Source organism: Chiloscyllium punctatum, chromosome 10 (genome assembly GCF_047496795.1).
Source record: "Chiloscyllium punctatum isolate Juve2018m chromosome 10, sChiPun1.3, whole genome shotgun sequence".
Taxonomy (NCBI): Eukaryota; Metazoa; Chordata; class Chondrichthyes; order Orectolobiformes; family Hemiscylliidae; genus Chiloscyllium; species Chiloscyllium punctatum.
Window position 1 is genome coordinate 118,091,501 of NC_092748.1, and position 17,332 is coordinate 118,108,832.

At 46.1% G+C, this 17,332-nt stretch overlaps 1 protein-coding gene across 2 annotated transcripts in view; it reads left to right on the top strand.

Annotated features, from left to right (window-relative positions):
• tmbim1a (transmembrane BAX inhibitor motif containing 1a) overlaps positions 1-17,332 on the top strand; it is a 70,343-nt gene that overhangs the window by 25,041 nt on the left and 27,970 nt on the right. For both annotated transcript variants that reach the window (XM_072580036.1, XM_072580037.1), the window contains exons 2-3: positions 13,034-13,331; positions 17,146-17,246. In XM_072580036.1, coding sequence (XP_072436137.1) covers positions 13,079-13,331; positions 17,146-17,246 — 354 coding nt within the window. In that variant the 5' untranslated portion in view covers positions 13,034-13,078. The remainder of the gene's footprint in view (positions 1-13,033; positions 13,332-17,145; positions 17,247-17,332) is intronic.

Here is a 17,332-nt window from a genome sequence, read left to right on the forward strand (position 1 = left end):
CAGGGAACTTTCTAGATGAAACAAAGTTAAATATAGTGGATGTCCAAACAGACTTGGGGGTTCAGGTGTCAAGAACAGGTGCAGCAAGTAATCAAGAAAGTTCATGGAATACTAGCCTTTGTATCCAGAGGATTGGAGTAATAAGGATGCAGACATCGTGCTGCAGTTATACAAAACCCTGGTTTGACTCCCTCCTGGAGCTCTGTGAGCAGATTGGGGCACCACACCTTAGGAAGGGTAGATTGGCCTTGGAGGGAGTACAACATAAGTTTACAACAATAATACCTGGACTTCAGGGGTTAATTTACGAGGAGAGATTGTGCACATTTGGTTCATTTTCTCTAGAATTTAAGGGGAAAAGACAGGGTTAATAAAGAAAAACTATTTCCACTGGTTGGGGATTCTAGAACTGGGCAATTTGTCTGAGAATGAGGGCTAGAGCATTCAGGAGAGATGTTAGGAAGCACTTCCACACACACAAGGATGTGAGGAAACACGCAACACAGTGAGGGAAAAGGATTGGTGAGTTTACAGGGAGTGGAGGGGAAACAGCAGACTGCAAAAGGTTTAGTTTTATTTGTGAACAGGGTGTGGGTGCTGCTGGCAAGGCTGCCTCTTATTGTTCACCCCGAGTTTGATATGACTGAGGGGTTTGCTTGGCCACTTGACAGGAGGTGTGTTGTGCGTCTGGAGTCACGTGTAGGCCACATCACGTAAGCTTGGCACATTTCCTTCCCTCAAGGACATGAGTGATCTAGTGGGCTTTTAGTAAAGATCCCAAAGTCCACACAGTCACTTTAACTGGGACCAGCATTTTGTTTTTGAAATGTAAGGAAAGTAATAGAGAGAGAGAGAGAAAGAGAGAGACAGTGAGACAGACCCAGTGAGAGATGGGGAAGAGGATGAGATGTGTCATGGAATGGAACCATATTCCTCAGAGGAGGCCATTCAGGCCATTATGTCTGTGCTGGTTAATCAATGAGTCTTGTTCTCTCTGCGTTATCCCCAATAACCTGGTACCTTTTTCATTTCAAGTACTTATCTATTTTTTATCCCAGCGTTTGGCTTATTAAAACAGCAGCCTCCTTGTGTTGTTCATGACAGACCGAGAACAAACTTCTCAACAAGCCCACACTTGCAAAACCCAAAACCAAACAGATTTGTATCAGATTCTGTGATTGGTCAACACTTATTGAATACCCTTGATTGAGTTAATAGCTCCAGGCACAAAGAGATTATGTGATATCAGTTGAGTTTGTAATGTGGCACACCTACACTCACTTGGAAGTGATACACATTCATACACAGGGGCTCGTTCTCTGCAAAGAAAAGGAATCTGCTCAGGCCTTGTACCTTTGAATTATCCAGGAGCTTGGGGAATAGAGGGCCCTCTTCCCTTCTCCATGGTGATACCTTGGTCAAGCAGTCATTTTGTTGACCAGTCAATATCCTTCTGTATTATCAGTCGTTTTGATTGTTTGAAATTTGACATTTTTGAGTGTGTCCTGAAGAGTGTAAGATGAAAAACCCTCAGTAATACATCTGTCTGTTCAGCAAGATCTCATTCTCCTTCACAAGTGAATCTGTTTCCACTGGCCCTGTCAAGTTGAACATTCTAACTTACAAAAACCTCCTGAAACAAAAGGGTTTCTTTTGTTATCCTGATTTATTTAGTTAAGTAACTTGAGTTCTTTCCCCTGATTACTTCTTGCAGTGTGAAAAATGTGGATCTACAATTCAGTGTCTGCTGGCACCTGGTTTTAATCAAGTTATTGCCAGAAAATATAATACTAGTGAGAAATGGAAGATGGTTGTGGTTGTTGGAGGTCAGTCATCTCAGCTCCAGGACATCTCTGCAGGAGTTCCTCAGGGGAGTGTCCGAGGCCCAACCATCTTCAGCTGCTTCATCAATGACCTTCCCTCCATCAGAAAGTCAGAAATGGTGGATATTCACCGATGATTGCACAGTGTTCAGCACCATTTACCACTCCTCAGATACTGAAGCAGTCCATGTCCAAATGCAACAAGATCTGGACAATATCCAGGCTTGGGCTGACAAGTGATGTTTGCCACACAAATGCCAGGCTATGACCATCACCAACACGAGAAAATCTATCCACCGCCCATGACATTCAATGGTGTTACCATGACCGAATCCCCAACTATCAACATCCTGGGGGTTACCATTGACCAGAAATTGAACTTTGTCATTCCCACCTGGGGAAAGTGATTGACTCTCAAGCCCCACTCATCATGGGGCCATCACAAGAGTTAGGGATTTAATCAAATTACTCAAAATCCCCAACTTTCCTGTCTGTCGAACCCAGGCTAACAGAAAATACTGATCAGGTTCTGTACTCAACAAGAAATTACTTCTTGTATTACAAAGAAATCATTTCTAACACAAGCAAGCAAAACTGAATTGTCAACATATAACTCTACTCACTGAAACACAACCCCCTTCTTAAACCCCCTACACACACACATACAAACAAACATGGTATTATGTCAGGGTGGTAAAATACTGGGGAAGCACAGTTCAATAGCACCACGCCACAGGACTCAGTGAGGTGCCTTTTTTACTGCCCAAAATCTTTTATTCTCCGTTCTCCTTATTTCCACATTCTTTTCAATTCTTTGCAAAGGACAGGTGGTTAGCAGGATAATTGTTCGGTCTTTCAGTCTGATTAGAGGCAACAGCTTATTGCAAAATGGTGGGACAGAATAACTAGCTATCTTCTAGGTTTTGATTTAGGTGGCACAGTGGTTAGCACTGCTGCCTCACAGCGTGAGAGACCCGGATTCAATTCCCGCCTCAGGCGACTGACTGTGTGGAGTTTGCACATTCTCCCTGTGTCTGCGTGGGCGTCCTCCGGGTGCTCCGGTTTCCTCCCACAGTCCAAAGATGTGCAGGTCAGGTGAATTGGCCATGCTAAATTGCCCGTAGTGTTAGGTGAAGGGGTAAATGCAGGGGAATGGGTCTGGGTGGGTTGCTGTTTGGCGGGTCGGTGTGGACTTGTTGGGCTGAAGGGCCTGTTTCCACACTGTAAGGAATCTAATCTAATCTAATCATTACAAAGAGAGAGAGAGAGAGACTGGCCCTTTGTCTGTTGCAGTCTCTAGGCTTCTGCATCTATATGTATTCTGTCTGTTCACCTGTCTAGAAGCTAATCAGAGAGTTGTCATCATGCTGATAACTCTCAGCCTCCATAAGTGGTCCTGATTACTCAAACCTGTCAGCAGTCTGTCTCTGAACAAGCCTGTTCTCCACACATAGTCCACTGTGGGGCCTTAGACATCTTCCCAATTGCTTGATCAAAGCAACAGTGGAAACACAATTCACAATATGTTCAAGTAACCTTGTCTTTAAAAATGCAGCAGTTTCCTTGGTTTAAAGCAGTCCTAGCCCCATTTTAGTTCACAATCCAAAATCCATTGTGTCTCTAATTTACAAATATCTGGCTTACAAATGCTCACAACTTGATTCCAAACAGGACTGTATTCATATTCATTTTAAAGATCTGACACATGAATGTTTCCTCGTGTTTATGGTTATTTTATATTGTCTTGCATTGTATTCCAACTTAGTTACAAATCAATCTTTGAAAGGATTCAATACGGAACCTACTTACTACCCAGGAGCTGCCTGTAAGGAGAAATAAAACCATGTGGTGTCCACAACTAGACTAGTCACATACATATTGTTATTATAGAGCAGGTCAGAGGCAAGGAATACTGAAGCCTATTGTAACTGGCCGTTCCAGTGTCACTGTTTTGGACTGCAGGGGTTCAAGAAGGCAGCCCATTCCCACCTTCTCAAGGGGCAACTAGGGACTGGTAATAAATGCTGGACCCACCCAGTGATACCCACATCCCCTGGATGAAGAGAGGAAGTTGCAGAGTTTCTCTGAATGCCAGTGTGAACAAGAAGCAGCAGGGACTTTCTGTGTTCCTGAAGTTTTAGATTATGGTGTTACATCATCTCCATTACCCCCTCCTGCAAAGACAACGTCATTGTGGGGGAGTTTGATCTGGCTCTGTGTGGAGCATAATGACTAGTATAAACTGTCAGGCCGAATGGCCAGTTCAGTGCTGTAATTTCTCAGAAAGGTGTAGGTATTTCCTCCCCACCTCATCCCTGTGTAATTGGGCTGTTTGTGATGAGGGGGAGAGTGAAAGGAGCAGGGCTTAGGAACTGATGCACACTGCCTGATTACCTGGCTGATTCTGAAGTGGAACTGCTCCAGAGGCTCTGATTGTTCTCTCTCGCTCTCTCTCTATTTACCACATCCACACTCTCTCTCACACACAGTCTTGTTCTTTTACTTCCCCTCGCCCCTCCTTTCTCTCTCTTTCCCTGCCAGTTTCACCATTACACACACACTCTGTCTGTCTGTCTCTCTCTCTCACCAGCACCTGTTCTCATGCTCTTTCTCCCTCTCTCTCATGTTCTCACTTCCTCTATTCCTCTCATGCTCTCTCTCCCTTTCTCTCTCTTTTTTGTGACTCCTCTTACACTCTCCCCATTCTCTCACACTTCCCCCCCCCCACCTTTCAGTCTTCCACTCTCTCTCCCTCTATTTTTCTCTCCATCCCTTTTTGCTCTGTCTGTCTCTCTCAAGCTCTCTCTCTCTCTCATTCTGTCTCTCTCCCTCGCTCTCCTGTATCTTTAAGTTCTCTCCCCATCTCTCTATATCTCCCTCTCTCTCCCTATCTCTTACCCTCTCTCTCTCTTCCTGTCTCTCTATCTCCCTCTCCCTTGTTCTCCCATCTCTATGTCCCTCTCCGATTACCTGTCTCTCTCTATCTCTCCCTCTCTATCTTTCTTCCCATCCCTCTCTCTCCCTCTCTGTGTCTGTCTCTCTTTCCTCAACTCTCTCTCTCTCTCTCTCTTTCTCTCTTGGTAGCTCTATCTCCCTCTCCCTCGTTCTCCCCATCTTTCTCTAGCTCTGTGTCTCCTTATATCTCTCTCTGTCTGTCTCTCTCTCGCTCTCTCTTTCTCTCCATCTCCCTGTCTCTGTCTCTATTTATCTTTCTGCCTCTCTCTATCTTTCTGTCCCTCACTCTCCCCATCTCTTCTTTCTCCATCTCCTCAGCCACACTGGATCTGCAGCTGCTGTTCATTTTCACTCCTTTCCAAAAAGTAAACGTTTCCAGATGCTTGTTTTGATTTCCCTCAGCTCTGAATGAAATGGTTGCCAGTAGTGATGCCAATTGCCAGTAATCCCTCTGCTGACGTCAGTCTGGCCCTCGGTTGTTGATCGAGCGAAGGGCATGTGCGTTCACCTTGTTTCCTTCCTGTTTCTTACTCTCTCTCACTTTGCCAATTGTTCCCCACCTTCACTATTCACGTTTTCCCTCTGTCCATCTTCTCTACGTTCACACTCTTCTTTGTCAACGTTTATATAACACCTCTAAATATAACAACCCACTCACCACGCAGGAGTGTCATCAGATTAATGTTTAACACTCAGCAATATTAGGACAGGTTTCCAACAGCTTGGCCAAAGAGGGTATTTTACAGCAACCTAGCTTCGCTCACCAGCTGGACAGTTATATGTTGTCACTTCATAATTAGTGAATCAGCTGAAATTTTACAACGATCCATGATGAATTCAGGATCATTATTACTTGAGAAAGGATGTCCTGGCACTGGAGGGGGTGCAGAGGAGACTCGCCAGGTTGATTCAGGAGTTGAGGGGGTTGGTTTATGAGGAGAGACTGAGGGACTATACTCACTGGGACGAAAATGATGAAGGAAATAAATGTGGTAGAAGCAGAGAGTTTGTTTCCACTAGCAGGTGAAACTAGAACTAGGGGCATAGCCTCAAAGTTAGGGGGAGCAGATTTAGGATTAAGTTGAGGGGGAACTTCTTCACCCAAAGGGTTGTGAATCTGTAGAATTCCCTGCCCAGTGAAACGGTTGGGGCTACCTCGCTGAATATTTTTAAAGCAAAGATAGATTTTTGAGTAGTAAAGAAATTAAGGGTTATGGTGAGAGAGCGGGTAAATGAAGCTGAGTCCATGAAAAGATCAGCCATGATCTTATTGAATGGTGGAGCAGGCTCCAGGGGCCAGTCGGCCTACTCCTGCTCCTAGTTCATATTGCTTTCAATTCCACATTTTATGAATTGAATTAAATTTTTCCTCACAGTTGTGGTGGAATTTGAACCCATATCCCCAGAGGGTTTATCCCAGGCCCCTGGGATTATGAGGGCAGTGACATTAGCCACCATTCCACCCTCTACACCAAGTAGCTGAAGACCCAGCTGTGGATGGTGGAACAATTCGAATTGGGCTGGCGAAGGAGGCAACATCCTTATAAATCTTTTCTGGACCCTTTTAAGTTTTGCAACATCCTTCCTTTAGCAGGGGGACCAGAATTGTATGCAATATTCCAAAAGTGGCCTAACCAATGTCCTGTACAGCCACAACATCACCGCCCAACTCCAAGACTCAATGCACTGACCATAGAGTCACAGAGTCATGGAGATGTACAGCATGGAAATAGACCCTTCGGTCCAATCCGTCCATGCTGACCAGATATCCCAAGCCAATCTAGTCCCACCTGCCAGCACCTGGCCTATATCCCTCCAAACCCTTCCTATGCATATACTCATCCAGATGCCTTTTAAATGTTGCAATTATACTAGCCTCCACCACTTCCTCTGAGATGTTTTCTCTCAGACAGAACAAACCAACCTTTTTCGTTCCGCAGTTAAATGCCAGTGATATTCGGATTCTGACGACTCCACTGACTCTGTTAGAACTTGTTTTGAAATCCCAGTCAGCAAATTGTTGTCAATTAATCTTCCAGGCACCAGACACAATTCCATGTAAACCTGAGAAGGAGTGGGAGTAAGCAGGGGCATGTTCTTTCCAAAGAAAAGGAGCATTTTCCAGCCTTACTCCCTGGAGTGCAGTGTCAGGAATATTGGGAGCTAATAGTTTTCTAATGCTTTCACTATGCCCCATCTAAAAGAGTTAACTCACCAACCAATCAGCACTCCTTTCTCCTGCAGTATAAATTGTTGTGATTGGTGGAAATTTGGCATTCTTGTCCTGATGAGTGCAAGATGAAAAGCCTCAGCAACATCTCTCTTTTGTACAATCAAGTGACAGTTTCTCGACTGATATTGAGTATAAAACTCAGGAGTGAAATCTGACAAATCTGTGTGACCTGATGCCCTACATCCACAATTCTAAAAGAGGAAGCTCAGAGACAGTGGATATACTGGTTACACTTTTCCAAAACATCTTAGATTTTGGAATGGTCCCACAATATTAGGAAATATAACTCCATTATTTGGGAAAAAAGGGAGAGAAAATGGAACTGGAAGTCAATTAGTCTGAGATGCTTCATTGGGGAAATGCAGGAATGTGTTATTAAGGAAGTCGTAAAGTGCATTTTTAAAAGAAAATACCATTAGACCAAGTCAACATGGGATTCTAAAACGGAAATCCTGTTTGAGGTTTATAAGGGTGCAACCCATGAGATAAATGAAACCAGAATCAGTAAATGCTATATAGCTGGTTTGATAAAGGATTTTGATAAGGTGCTGTAGAAAAGGTTACCGCACAAGATAAGAGCTTAGGGAGTTGGGGTAATATATTAGCATGGACAGAGGAAGCAGAGGGCAGGCACAAATACAATGTTGTCAAGTTGACAGGCTGTGACATTTGGAACATGCTCAGTGCTGGGACCGTTGCTATTTACAGTCTATGACTTAGACAAAGACGCAGAGAGTACCTTATACTCCACAACCACATACTGGAGGAGCAGTCCTCCAAAAGCTAGTGCTTCCAAATAAACCTGCTGCACTATAACCTGGTGTTGTGTGTTTTTTAACTTTGTATACCCCAGTCCAACACCGAAACCTCCAAAACAGAGAGTAATGTATCCATGTTTGATGATGATACAAAGGTGGGATTACAAGCTATGGGCAGGATACAGAGAGGTGCAAAGTGATAGAGACGGGTTAAATGAGTGGATATCAGGGTGGGAAGGGGGAGTGCGAGGTTATTTATTCTTTGAAAGAAAAACAGAATATTTGGTGAAAAGTGCAAAATGTGTAAATAGTGAAGTTCAGAGCGACTTGGTGTACTCATACAAGAAACAGAAAGTCAGCATGCAAATAATTGGGAAAGTAGATGCTATGTTGGCCTTTATTGTAAGAGGAATTGAGTGCAGGAATGAGGAAGTCTTGCTCGAGCTATATCGGGGCGATTAGTGAGCCCACACAAAGAATCTTATGAGGAGTTTTGAACTCCATATTTAAAAAAAATAGAAAACAGGAGCACGCCATTTGGCTTATTGATCCTGCTCCATCATTCGATATGATCGTGGCTGATCATCCAACACAGTCCCCTGCTCCTGCTTCTCCCCCCATACACCTTGAATTTGCCTTGGAGACAGTCCAGTTCATTAGATCGCTCCCTTCGAAGAGTAAGCTGTCCTGGATGGAGAGGATGAGGAAAATGGGTCAGTGTTCTCTGGAGGTCAGAAGAATGTGAAAAGATCTCATTGAAACTGATGAAATTCTGAAGGAGCATGACAGGGCTGACACTGAGGGGTATCTCCACCCGGTTTGGGAATTTGAGTTAGAGCGACACAGTCTCAGGATAAGGGACTATGCATTTAGGACTGAGATGACGCAGAGTGATGTGAATCTTTCGAATTGTATCCCAGATGGTTGTGGATGCTCCATCATTGAATATATTTCTGGCTGGGACAGACACAGTTTTGGACTCTTGAGAAATTGAGGGAGATGAGGAGGTGGCAGGCAAGTGAAGTCCAAGGCCAGCCAAGATCGTATTGAATAGCGGAGTAGGCTTGATGGGCAGAATGGCCTACTCCTGTTCCTATTTCCTGTGTTCTTGTTTTCATGGCAGGTGGAGTACACAATGGATAATTTTGAGGTTAGCCATTTGGTAGGAGGGACTGAAGTGCAAAGTATTTCTTTAATGGCAATTGTGGACATTGAAAGGGATGTTCACGTGAACAAGGAGCAGGAGAAGGTCACTCTGCCCATTGAACCTTACCTGATATTCAATACAATCACTGGCTGGTAAGGAAAAACCAAGGAGTTCCAGACCGGTGAGCTAATGTCAGTGGTGGCTAAGGTGTTAGAGGGAATCCTGAGGGACAGGATTTATATGTATTTGGAAAGGCAAGGACTAATTAGGGATAGTCAACATTGCTTTGTGAATGGGAAATCATGTCTCACTAACTTAATTGAGCAATTTGAAGAAGTAATGAAGAGGGTTGATGTAGGCAGAGCACTGGACATGATCAATGTGACTTCAGTAAGGCGTTCAACAAGGTTCCTCCTTGTAAACTGGTTAGCAAGGTTAGATCTGAGGGTGCTAGCCAGTTGGATACAAAATTGGCTACAAGGTAGAGGACAGAAAGTGGTTGTGGCGCCCAGTGACCAGTGGTGTGCCACAAGGATCGGTGCTGGGTCCACTGCTTTTTGTCATTTATATAAATGATTTGTGAACGTTGGAGGGATAGTTAGTAAGTTTGTAGATGACACCAAAATTGGTGGTGTAGTGGACAGCGAAGAAGGTTATTTCAGAGTACAATGGGATCTTGATCAGGTGGGCCAATGGGCTGAGAAGTGGCAGATGGAGTTTAATTTAGATAAAATGCGAGGTGCTGCATTTTGGGAAAGCAAATCAGAGCAGGACTTATACACTTCATGGTAAGGTCCTGGGGAGTGTTGCCAAACACCGAGACCTTGAGGGGGAGCTAATCACTGCAGATGCTGGAATCTGAAAACAAGAAATGCTGGAGATCACAGTGGGTCAGGCGGCAGCATCCATGGAGAAAGAGCAAGTTAGTGGTTCGCGTTTGGATGACTCTTGGTCAGAATTTGGTTGTCAAAGTGTTTAAAGTGTTCAGAAAAGGTTTACAAGGATGTTAGAGGACTTGAGCTCTCGGGAGAGGCTGAACAGGCTGGGGCTGTTTTCCCTGGAGTGTCAGAGGCTGAGGGGTGACCTTATAGAGATTTATAAGATCATGAAGGGGCATGGATAGGGTAAATAGACAAAGTCTGGGGTGGGGGAGTCCAGAATTAGAGGGTATAGGTTTAGGGTGAGACGGGGAAGATATTAAAAGGGACTTTTTCATGCAGAGAGTGTTACGTGTATGGAATGAGCAGCCAGAGGAAGTGGTGGAGGCTGGTACAATTACAGCATTTAAAAAGCATCTGGATGGGTATATGAATAGGAAGGGTTTGGAGGGATATGGGCCGGGTGCTGGCAAATGGGACTGGGTCATATTGGAATGTTTGGTCAGGGTGGAGGAGCTGGAGTAAAGGGTCTGTTTCCGTGCTGTACATCTCTATGAGCCTCTTGCCTGCTGTCAGGACAGGTACAGCAGGATCCGGTAGACTGTAATACTTTTCCAGCAGAATAACAGAGTCTCAACCTCTAGCTGACCCTGGGACTCTGAGTGAATCACCACCATCACAACTGAATGGACCTTGGATTTGTGGAAAATATGACAGGGAAATATTTGCTGTGAATTGCTTTGTGATGTCTGTTGGGAATTTCTGGTGGAGTGGAGTCAGCCTGTATACTATCTGTAATAGTCACTGTGATAGTGACGGGTGGCTGAGCTAGGCCCAACAAAGCAATGGTGAGATCTCAATAACATCCACCGAGTGAGATCCTGCAGTGAAAGCCGACACTGTGGGAGCCTCTGCTCTGACACTGTTTCTGTGTTTGATTGTGGGGAGATGAGACCTCGGCTCTTCCTGTCTCACCCCTGCAGCCGAGGGTCTGGCTCCTGCAGGACCTCAGTCACACTCAGATTGAAATAAACCCCTGTCCGCTTTGCAAGGACCTGTATTTGCATAGGGCCTTTTGGGATGTCAGCATAGCCCGTAAGAGGTTTGCAGCTATTGGTTTGTATCCACTATTGGACTGAAGGAAACCAGAGATGCACACCAGGATCTCACAAAAGTGCAGTGCGATACTGAGCAGATTGTTCTGCGGCTGGGCTTAGCTGAAGTTAAAATGTTAACCAGGACATGAGGGAGAACAGCCCAGCTGCACGTACCGACCCCTACCTCTACCTCTACCCCTACCCCCACCCCCTCCCGGCCTGGGTTCAGTCCAGCCCCCTCCACCCGAGCTCAATCCCTACCCCCTTCCCCCGAGCTCAGTCCATGTTTGCTGAGAGAACAGGTTATTGCAGGAGCCCATTCAGCCTCTCTTCTGCCTGCTACCCAGGAACAGGAGGACGCCATTCTGCCCCTCTGGATCTGTTAACCCAGGCACGAGAGGAGGTAATTAAATGACTTGAACCTCTTCCACCATTCACATGGTGAATGAGTGATCCATAATTGAGCTGTTGACCCACATCCTTTGTTAATCTTCATCAACAAAATGTGTCAGGCTCATTCTCACGCTCCAACTAATCCCCAGTGCCCATAGCCAGCTGGGGGCGCAAGTCCCTGTCCTTTCTGTGACAAAGATCTCATTGCATGTCATCTCCGAATGCCTTCGCTCCAGTTTACTCACTGGCTGTGGATGTCGCTGGCTGAGCCAATGTTCATTGCTTATCACCAATTGCCCCTTGAGGAGGTGATGGTGAGATGTGACTGTGCTGTCTCCCTGTCCCACTGCCAGGTCTGCCTCCACCCCTCCTCCCAAACCCTGCAGTTAGGATGTTGCAGGTTGTAAGATCTAAGCTTTTGGTTACACTGGCCCCCTGTTTATTAGTGAGCTGGAAGGTGTGGTCAGCAATGACTGATCATGTGCCCATCTTACTCACAGAAGTTTCTCTTCACTCACCTCAGTTTTTTGAGTGATAAAAGGAAACAATGATTAAATCACTTCATTCCTCAAAACTCAAACAAGATCAACGTGTACACATGACTGATTCTTGTATTTTTACTGTTTCGACAGCCCCAATATAGATCAAGTGAATTTGCATTTCAATCTAGAAAGACAAGGGCAACAGATTCAGAGGATTTTCGATTATCCGAACGATTCGGGGAAGGGGTATTTTGTTTCGTTAATGGAATTCCGGATAATTTGAATGCCGGATAACATAGTTTAGCCAAGCATCAGGACCTTGTGATCTTGCCAGATAATCCAATATTTGGATAATCAAGGTTCCTCTGTACATGGGAACACCACCCCCTGCAAGTTTCCCCTCCGAGCCACTGACCATCCTGACTTGGAAATATATTGCCCTTCCTTCACTGTCACTGGGTAAAAATCCTGGAATTCCCTCCCTAAGGGCATTGTGGGTCTATCTGCAGCATATGGACTGCAACGGTTCAAGAAGGCAGCTCACCCCCACCTTCTCAAGGGGCAACTGGTAATAAATGCTGGGCCCAGCCAGTGACCCCCATATCTAATGAATGAAGAAAATCAGATCCTCTAGATGTCATGGGGAATGGCAGGGTCTTGAGGATTGTGATGGGACAGAAGGACCTTGGAGTTCAGATGCAAGGTAGACAGGGCAGTGAAGAAGGCTTTTGGCACACTGATCTTCATCACTCAGGGCATTGAGTATAGAAGTTGGAAAGTTGTGTTGCAGTTGTACAGGACTTGGAGGCCACACTTTTAGTATTGTGTTCAGTTTTGGTCACCTTGTTACAGGAAGGATGTTATTAAACTGGAAAGATCTCAGAAGAAATTTACAAGGATGTTGCCAGGAATCAATGGTCTTGGTTGTAGGGAAACTTAGGACAAGCTAGGATTTTTTTCTTGAGAGCAGAGGAGACTGAGGAGGGATCTTCTGACTCCTGTCAGGAAATGTTTGCCAAACAAACAATGGCATACGGATATGGGAAAGAAAGGAGGGGATTGCTCAAAGTAAAATAGACAGAGAGCTGGCGCAGATACAACAGGCCAAATGGCCTCGTTATGTAACAGTTCTGAAGTGGGTTCACCTGGGAGGAACACAGTAAGTGCTGGATGTGGGATTCACACACCCTGGGCTGGAAACCTGGATGGAAACCCAGGAATGAATCTGACCTGGTCTTAATGCTTTTCATGTTTTATTGTTTTCTAGAGTTGGATCTGGACAGTTGGTGCAGGAGCCAGTGACTAACGTGCGATGTCTCATCCAAGTGCTCCCCCTACTTATGAAGAATCAATCAACCCATTGTACCCACCCTCGGGTGAACCTGGACCTTACCCAGCCTACCCGCCAGGGGGGAATGCCCCTTACCCCCCTGGGGGAAATGCCCCCTATCCACCTGGGGGAAACTCCGCCTTCCCACCGATGTTCCCTCATTCAGGAAATCCGATGGGACCGCCAGTGATGCCAACAATCCCACTGAACCCTGCCTGGCCCGGAGGGAATTCAGGTGAGTTGACAAGACAAGGGATGGTAGGGGGTGGTGAGGGGGTTGGTGGGAGTGTAGAGGGGTTGGTGGGTGTGTAGAGGGTGTTGTTGGGGAGTGTAGAGGGGTTTTTGGGGAGAGTAGAGGGGTTGGTGGGTTATAGTAGTGGGGAGGGGTTGGTGAGGAGTGTAGAGGGGTTGGTGGGTGTGTAGAGGGGGTTGTTGGGGAGGTTAGAGGGGGTTGTTGGGGACGGTAGAGGGGTTGGTGGATATGGTAAAAACAATAACTGCAGATGCTGGAAACCAAATACTGGATTAGTGGTGCTGGAAGAGCACAGCAGTTCAGGCAGCATCCAACGAGCAGCGAAATCGACGTTTCGGTCAAAAGCCCTTCATCAGGAATAAAGGCAGTGAGCCTGAAGTGTGGAGAGATAAGCTAGAGGAGGGTGGGGGTGGGGAGGAAGTGGCATAGAGTATGGATGGGATTATCATTGAACCAGCAATCAAGCTAATGTTCTGGGGTCCTGGATTTGAATCTGCTAAGGCAAATGGTGGAGTTTGAATTCAATAAAAATCTGGGATTTAGAGTCGAATGTTGACCAAAGATCTGTTGCCGATTATCTGGAAAAACCCATCTGGGTGACTAATGTCCTTTAGGGAAGGACACTGCCATCCTTACCTGGTCTGGTCTACGTGTGACTCCAAGCCCACAACAATGTGGGTGACTCTTAACTGCCCTCTGGGCAATTAGGGATGGGCAATAAAGGCTCATCCTGTGAACGAATGAAAGAAAAAGTGTGGGTTCAATTCCTGCCCCGGCTGAGGTTACCATGAAGGACCATCTGGATTCAGAATTGGTTGGCTGACAGAAGGCAGAGAGTGGTTGGAGATGGAGAGTATTCTGCCTGGAGGTCAGTGGTGAGTGGGCCTCTGCTCTTTGTAGTTTTTATAAATGACTTGGATGAGGAGGTTGAGGGGTGGGTTAGTAAATTTGCAGATGATACAAAGGTTGGAGGGGTCATCGATAGTATCGAGGGCTATTGCAGGCTGCAGCACAACTTAGACAGGATGCAGAGCTGGGCTGAGAAATGGCAGATGGAGTTCAACCTGGATAAATGTGAAATGGTGCATTTTGGAAGGTCAAACTGGAATGCTGAATATAGGATTAAAGACAGGATTCTTGGCAGTGTGGAGGAACAGAGGGATTTGGGTGTGCAAGTACATAGATCCCCTCAAAGTTGCCACCCAAGTGGATAGGGTTGTTAAGAAAGCATATGGTTTTTTGGCTTTCATTAACACGGGGATCGAGTTTAAGAGCCGCAAGGTTTTGCTACAGCTCTACAAGTCCCTGGTGAGACCACATTTGGAATATTGTGTCCAGTTCTGGTCGCCCTACTATAGGAAAGATACAGAGGCTTTGGAGAGGGTGCGAAGAAGGTTTACCAGGATGCTGCCTGGACTGGAGGGCTTGCCTTATGAAGAAAGTTTGACTGAGCTCGGACTTTTCTCTCTGGAGAGAAGGAGGAAGAGAGGAGACCTGATCAAGGTATACAAGATAATGAGAGGAATAGATAGAGTCGATAGCTAGAGACTTTTCCTCAGGGCAGGATTGACTGGTACGAGAAGTCATAGTTTGAAGATATTAGGAGGAAGGTATAAAGGAGACGTCAGAGGTAGGTTATTTACGCAGAGAGTTGTGAATGCATGGAATGCGTTACCAGCTGTGGTGGTGGAAGCAGAGTCATTGGGGACATTTAAGCGACTGCTGGACATGCAGATGGATAGCAGTGAGTTGAGGGGTGTGTAGGTTAAATTACTATATTTTACATTAGGATTAAAACTCAACACAACATCATGGGCCAAAGGGCCTGTTCTGTGCTGTACTTTTCTATGTTCTAAGGACTCGCTCTCCCCTGGCCGTGAGGCATGGTGACCCTCTGGTTAAACCACCAGCACCTGCCGATCTGTAATCAGCGAACAAACTTTTGGTCCAATAAGGTTACACTGACTTCACCTTTACAAACAAAATACAAAGACTTTTTAAAAATAATTCTGGTTAGTGTTCTCTGATACATCTCTGGGCAATCGAGACTTGAACCTGGACCAGAGGCTGGGATGTTACCACAACAAGAGCTTTTGAGTCTGCGTGTGTTTTACATACGTTCTGCGATGTTTCCCATTCCAGAGGTTTTTACTGAGGCCATAGAGGAGGAAAACCCTTGACATCTCCCCCATCTGCAGCAGCTTCCCCAGATGTGAGTGTGTCCCTCTGGGCCTAGCTCGAGAGCTTGGAATGTGCCAGTCTGCAATACCCAGTGGTTGGCAGAGAGTTCTGAGCTCCTGGGGGAAAGAGCATCTGAAACTGGGCTTACTGTCCTCCAGCCTTTGTCTCAGTGTGTGCCCTGAAAACAGAGCACAGAGACCCACATCGCAGAGCTGAGCTGAACTGTGCTAACACATAGAAAATAGAAGCAGGAGTAAGCTTTTTGGGCCTTTGAGTCTGCTCCATTATTCAGCAAGATCATGGCCAAACTCAGTCCCCTGTTACTGTTATCTCCCTTATACCCTTTGTTCCCTTTATCCCTAGGAACTGTATCTAACCCCTTCTTGAAAACATTCAATATTCTGTACTCAACTACATTCTGTGGTAGAGGATTCCCCAGATTCTGCACTCTCTGGGTGAGGACATTTCTCCTCATCTCAGTTCAAAATGGACGATACTATATCCTTATGTAGTGACCCAGTGTGTCCCTCTCCTGATCTGTTGTGTCCTCCAGGCAGGATCCTGAAGGAGCTGGCAGATAGATTCTACATCTGAGGAACAGTTGAGACAGTGTTGGCCAGAATGTAGTGGGCAGGGTGGTTAACCGATTAAACTACCCAGTAACAGTGGGAAGACGTACTTATTAGAATACAGGAGCTTTACATTCCCCTAAAGGGCAATAATGTCACAAGTGGGTCTCAGAGACAGTGCCAAACTACAGGCAGAGGCTGCCTCTCAATATGCAAACCTTTCTCCCTGGTTCTTCCTGACAGTGGGAAACTCAGAACCTTCCATTTAACTCCAAGACTTTGGAATGAGGCATTTAGGTAATTTTTTCTTTGTTCGTGCTTGTCACTGGCTGGATCAACATTTATTGCCCGTCCCTAGTTGCCCCTTGAGAAGGTGGGGGTGAGCTGCCTTCTTGAACCGCTGCAGTCCATGTGCTGTGGGTAGACCCACAATTCCCTTCGGGAGGGAATTCCAGGATTCTGACCCAGTGACACTGAAGGAACGGTGATATATTTCCAAGTCAGAGTCTTGAGTGGCTCGGAGGGGCTTGGGAATGTAGCTCTGTTCCTTCCTGTGGGATATTCCTTGCCCTTTGACCTAGAAGGTGACAGTCAGTAAACGGGAACAGCCTCAGAAATTCTGCTCCTTGGTTTTCCCTTTCCCTTGATCTACACAAAAGGTGGGAAGGGTTTGCTTTTCTGGTGATGCCCCCTGTCAGAGAGCAGTTTGGGAGATGGAGAAGTAACCGTGGCAACCTGCTAGCCAATGGGTGTGTTGGGGTCTGGGGAGGGGGCATCAGTGGAGGGGGCAATTGTGGGGGGCGGGGTCTTTGGAGAGGTGGGTCTGTCTCTCTTTTTCTCCCCCCCATCTACCACCACCACCATCTGTCTCCCCCGCCTCTCTCTTTCTCTCTCTCCCCCATCCGCTGTCTCTCTCTCTCTCCCTCTCCCTCTCCCTCTCTCTTCTCTCTCTGAGGAGGAGGGGGTCTATCTCTCTCTGTCTTTAGGGGTACGATGGCTGGGGTTCTGTGGAGCTGCATTAATTTGTTAATTCTCTGCCTGTGCAGGGGCCTATGGTAGCTCAGAGCCAGAACCAGAACTTGGCAACCAAGGATTTGCTGCCAATTCCTGGGATGATCGGAAAGTTCGTCACACATTCATCCGAAAGGTAGGTGCACCAGGTGCGAATGTTACTTGCCGCTTGTGAGCTCAAACCTGGATATTGCCCAGATCTTGTTGCATTTGAACCTGGAC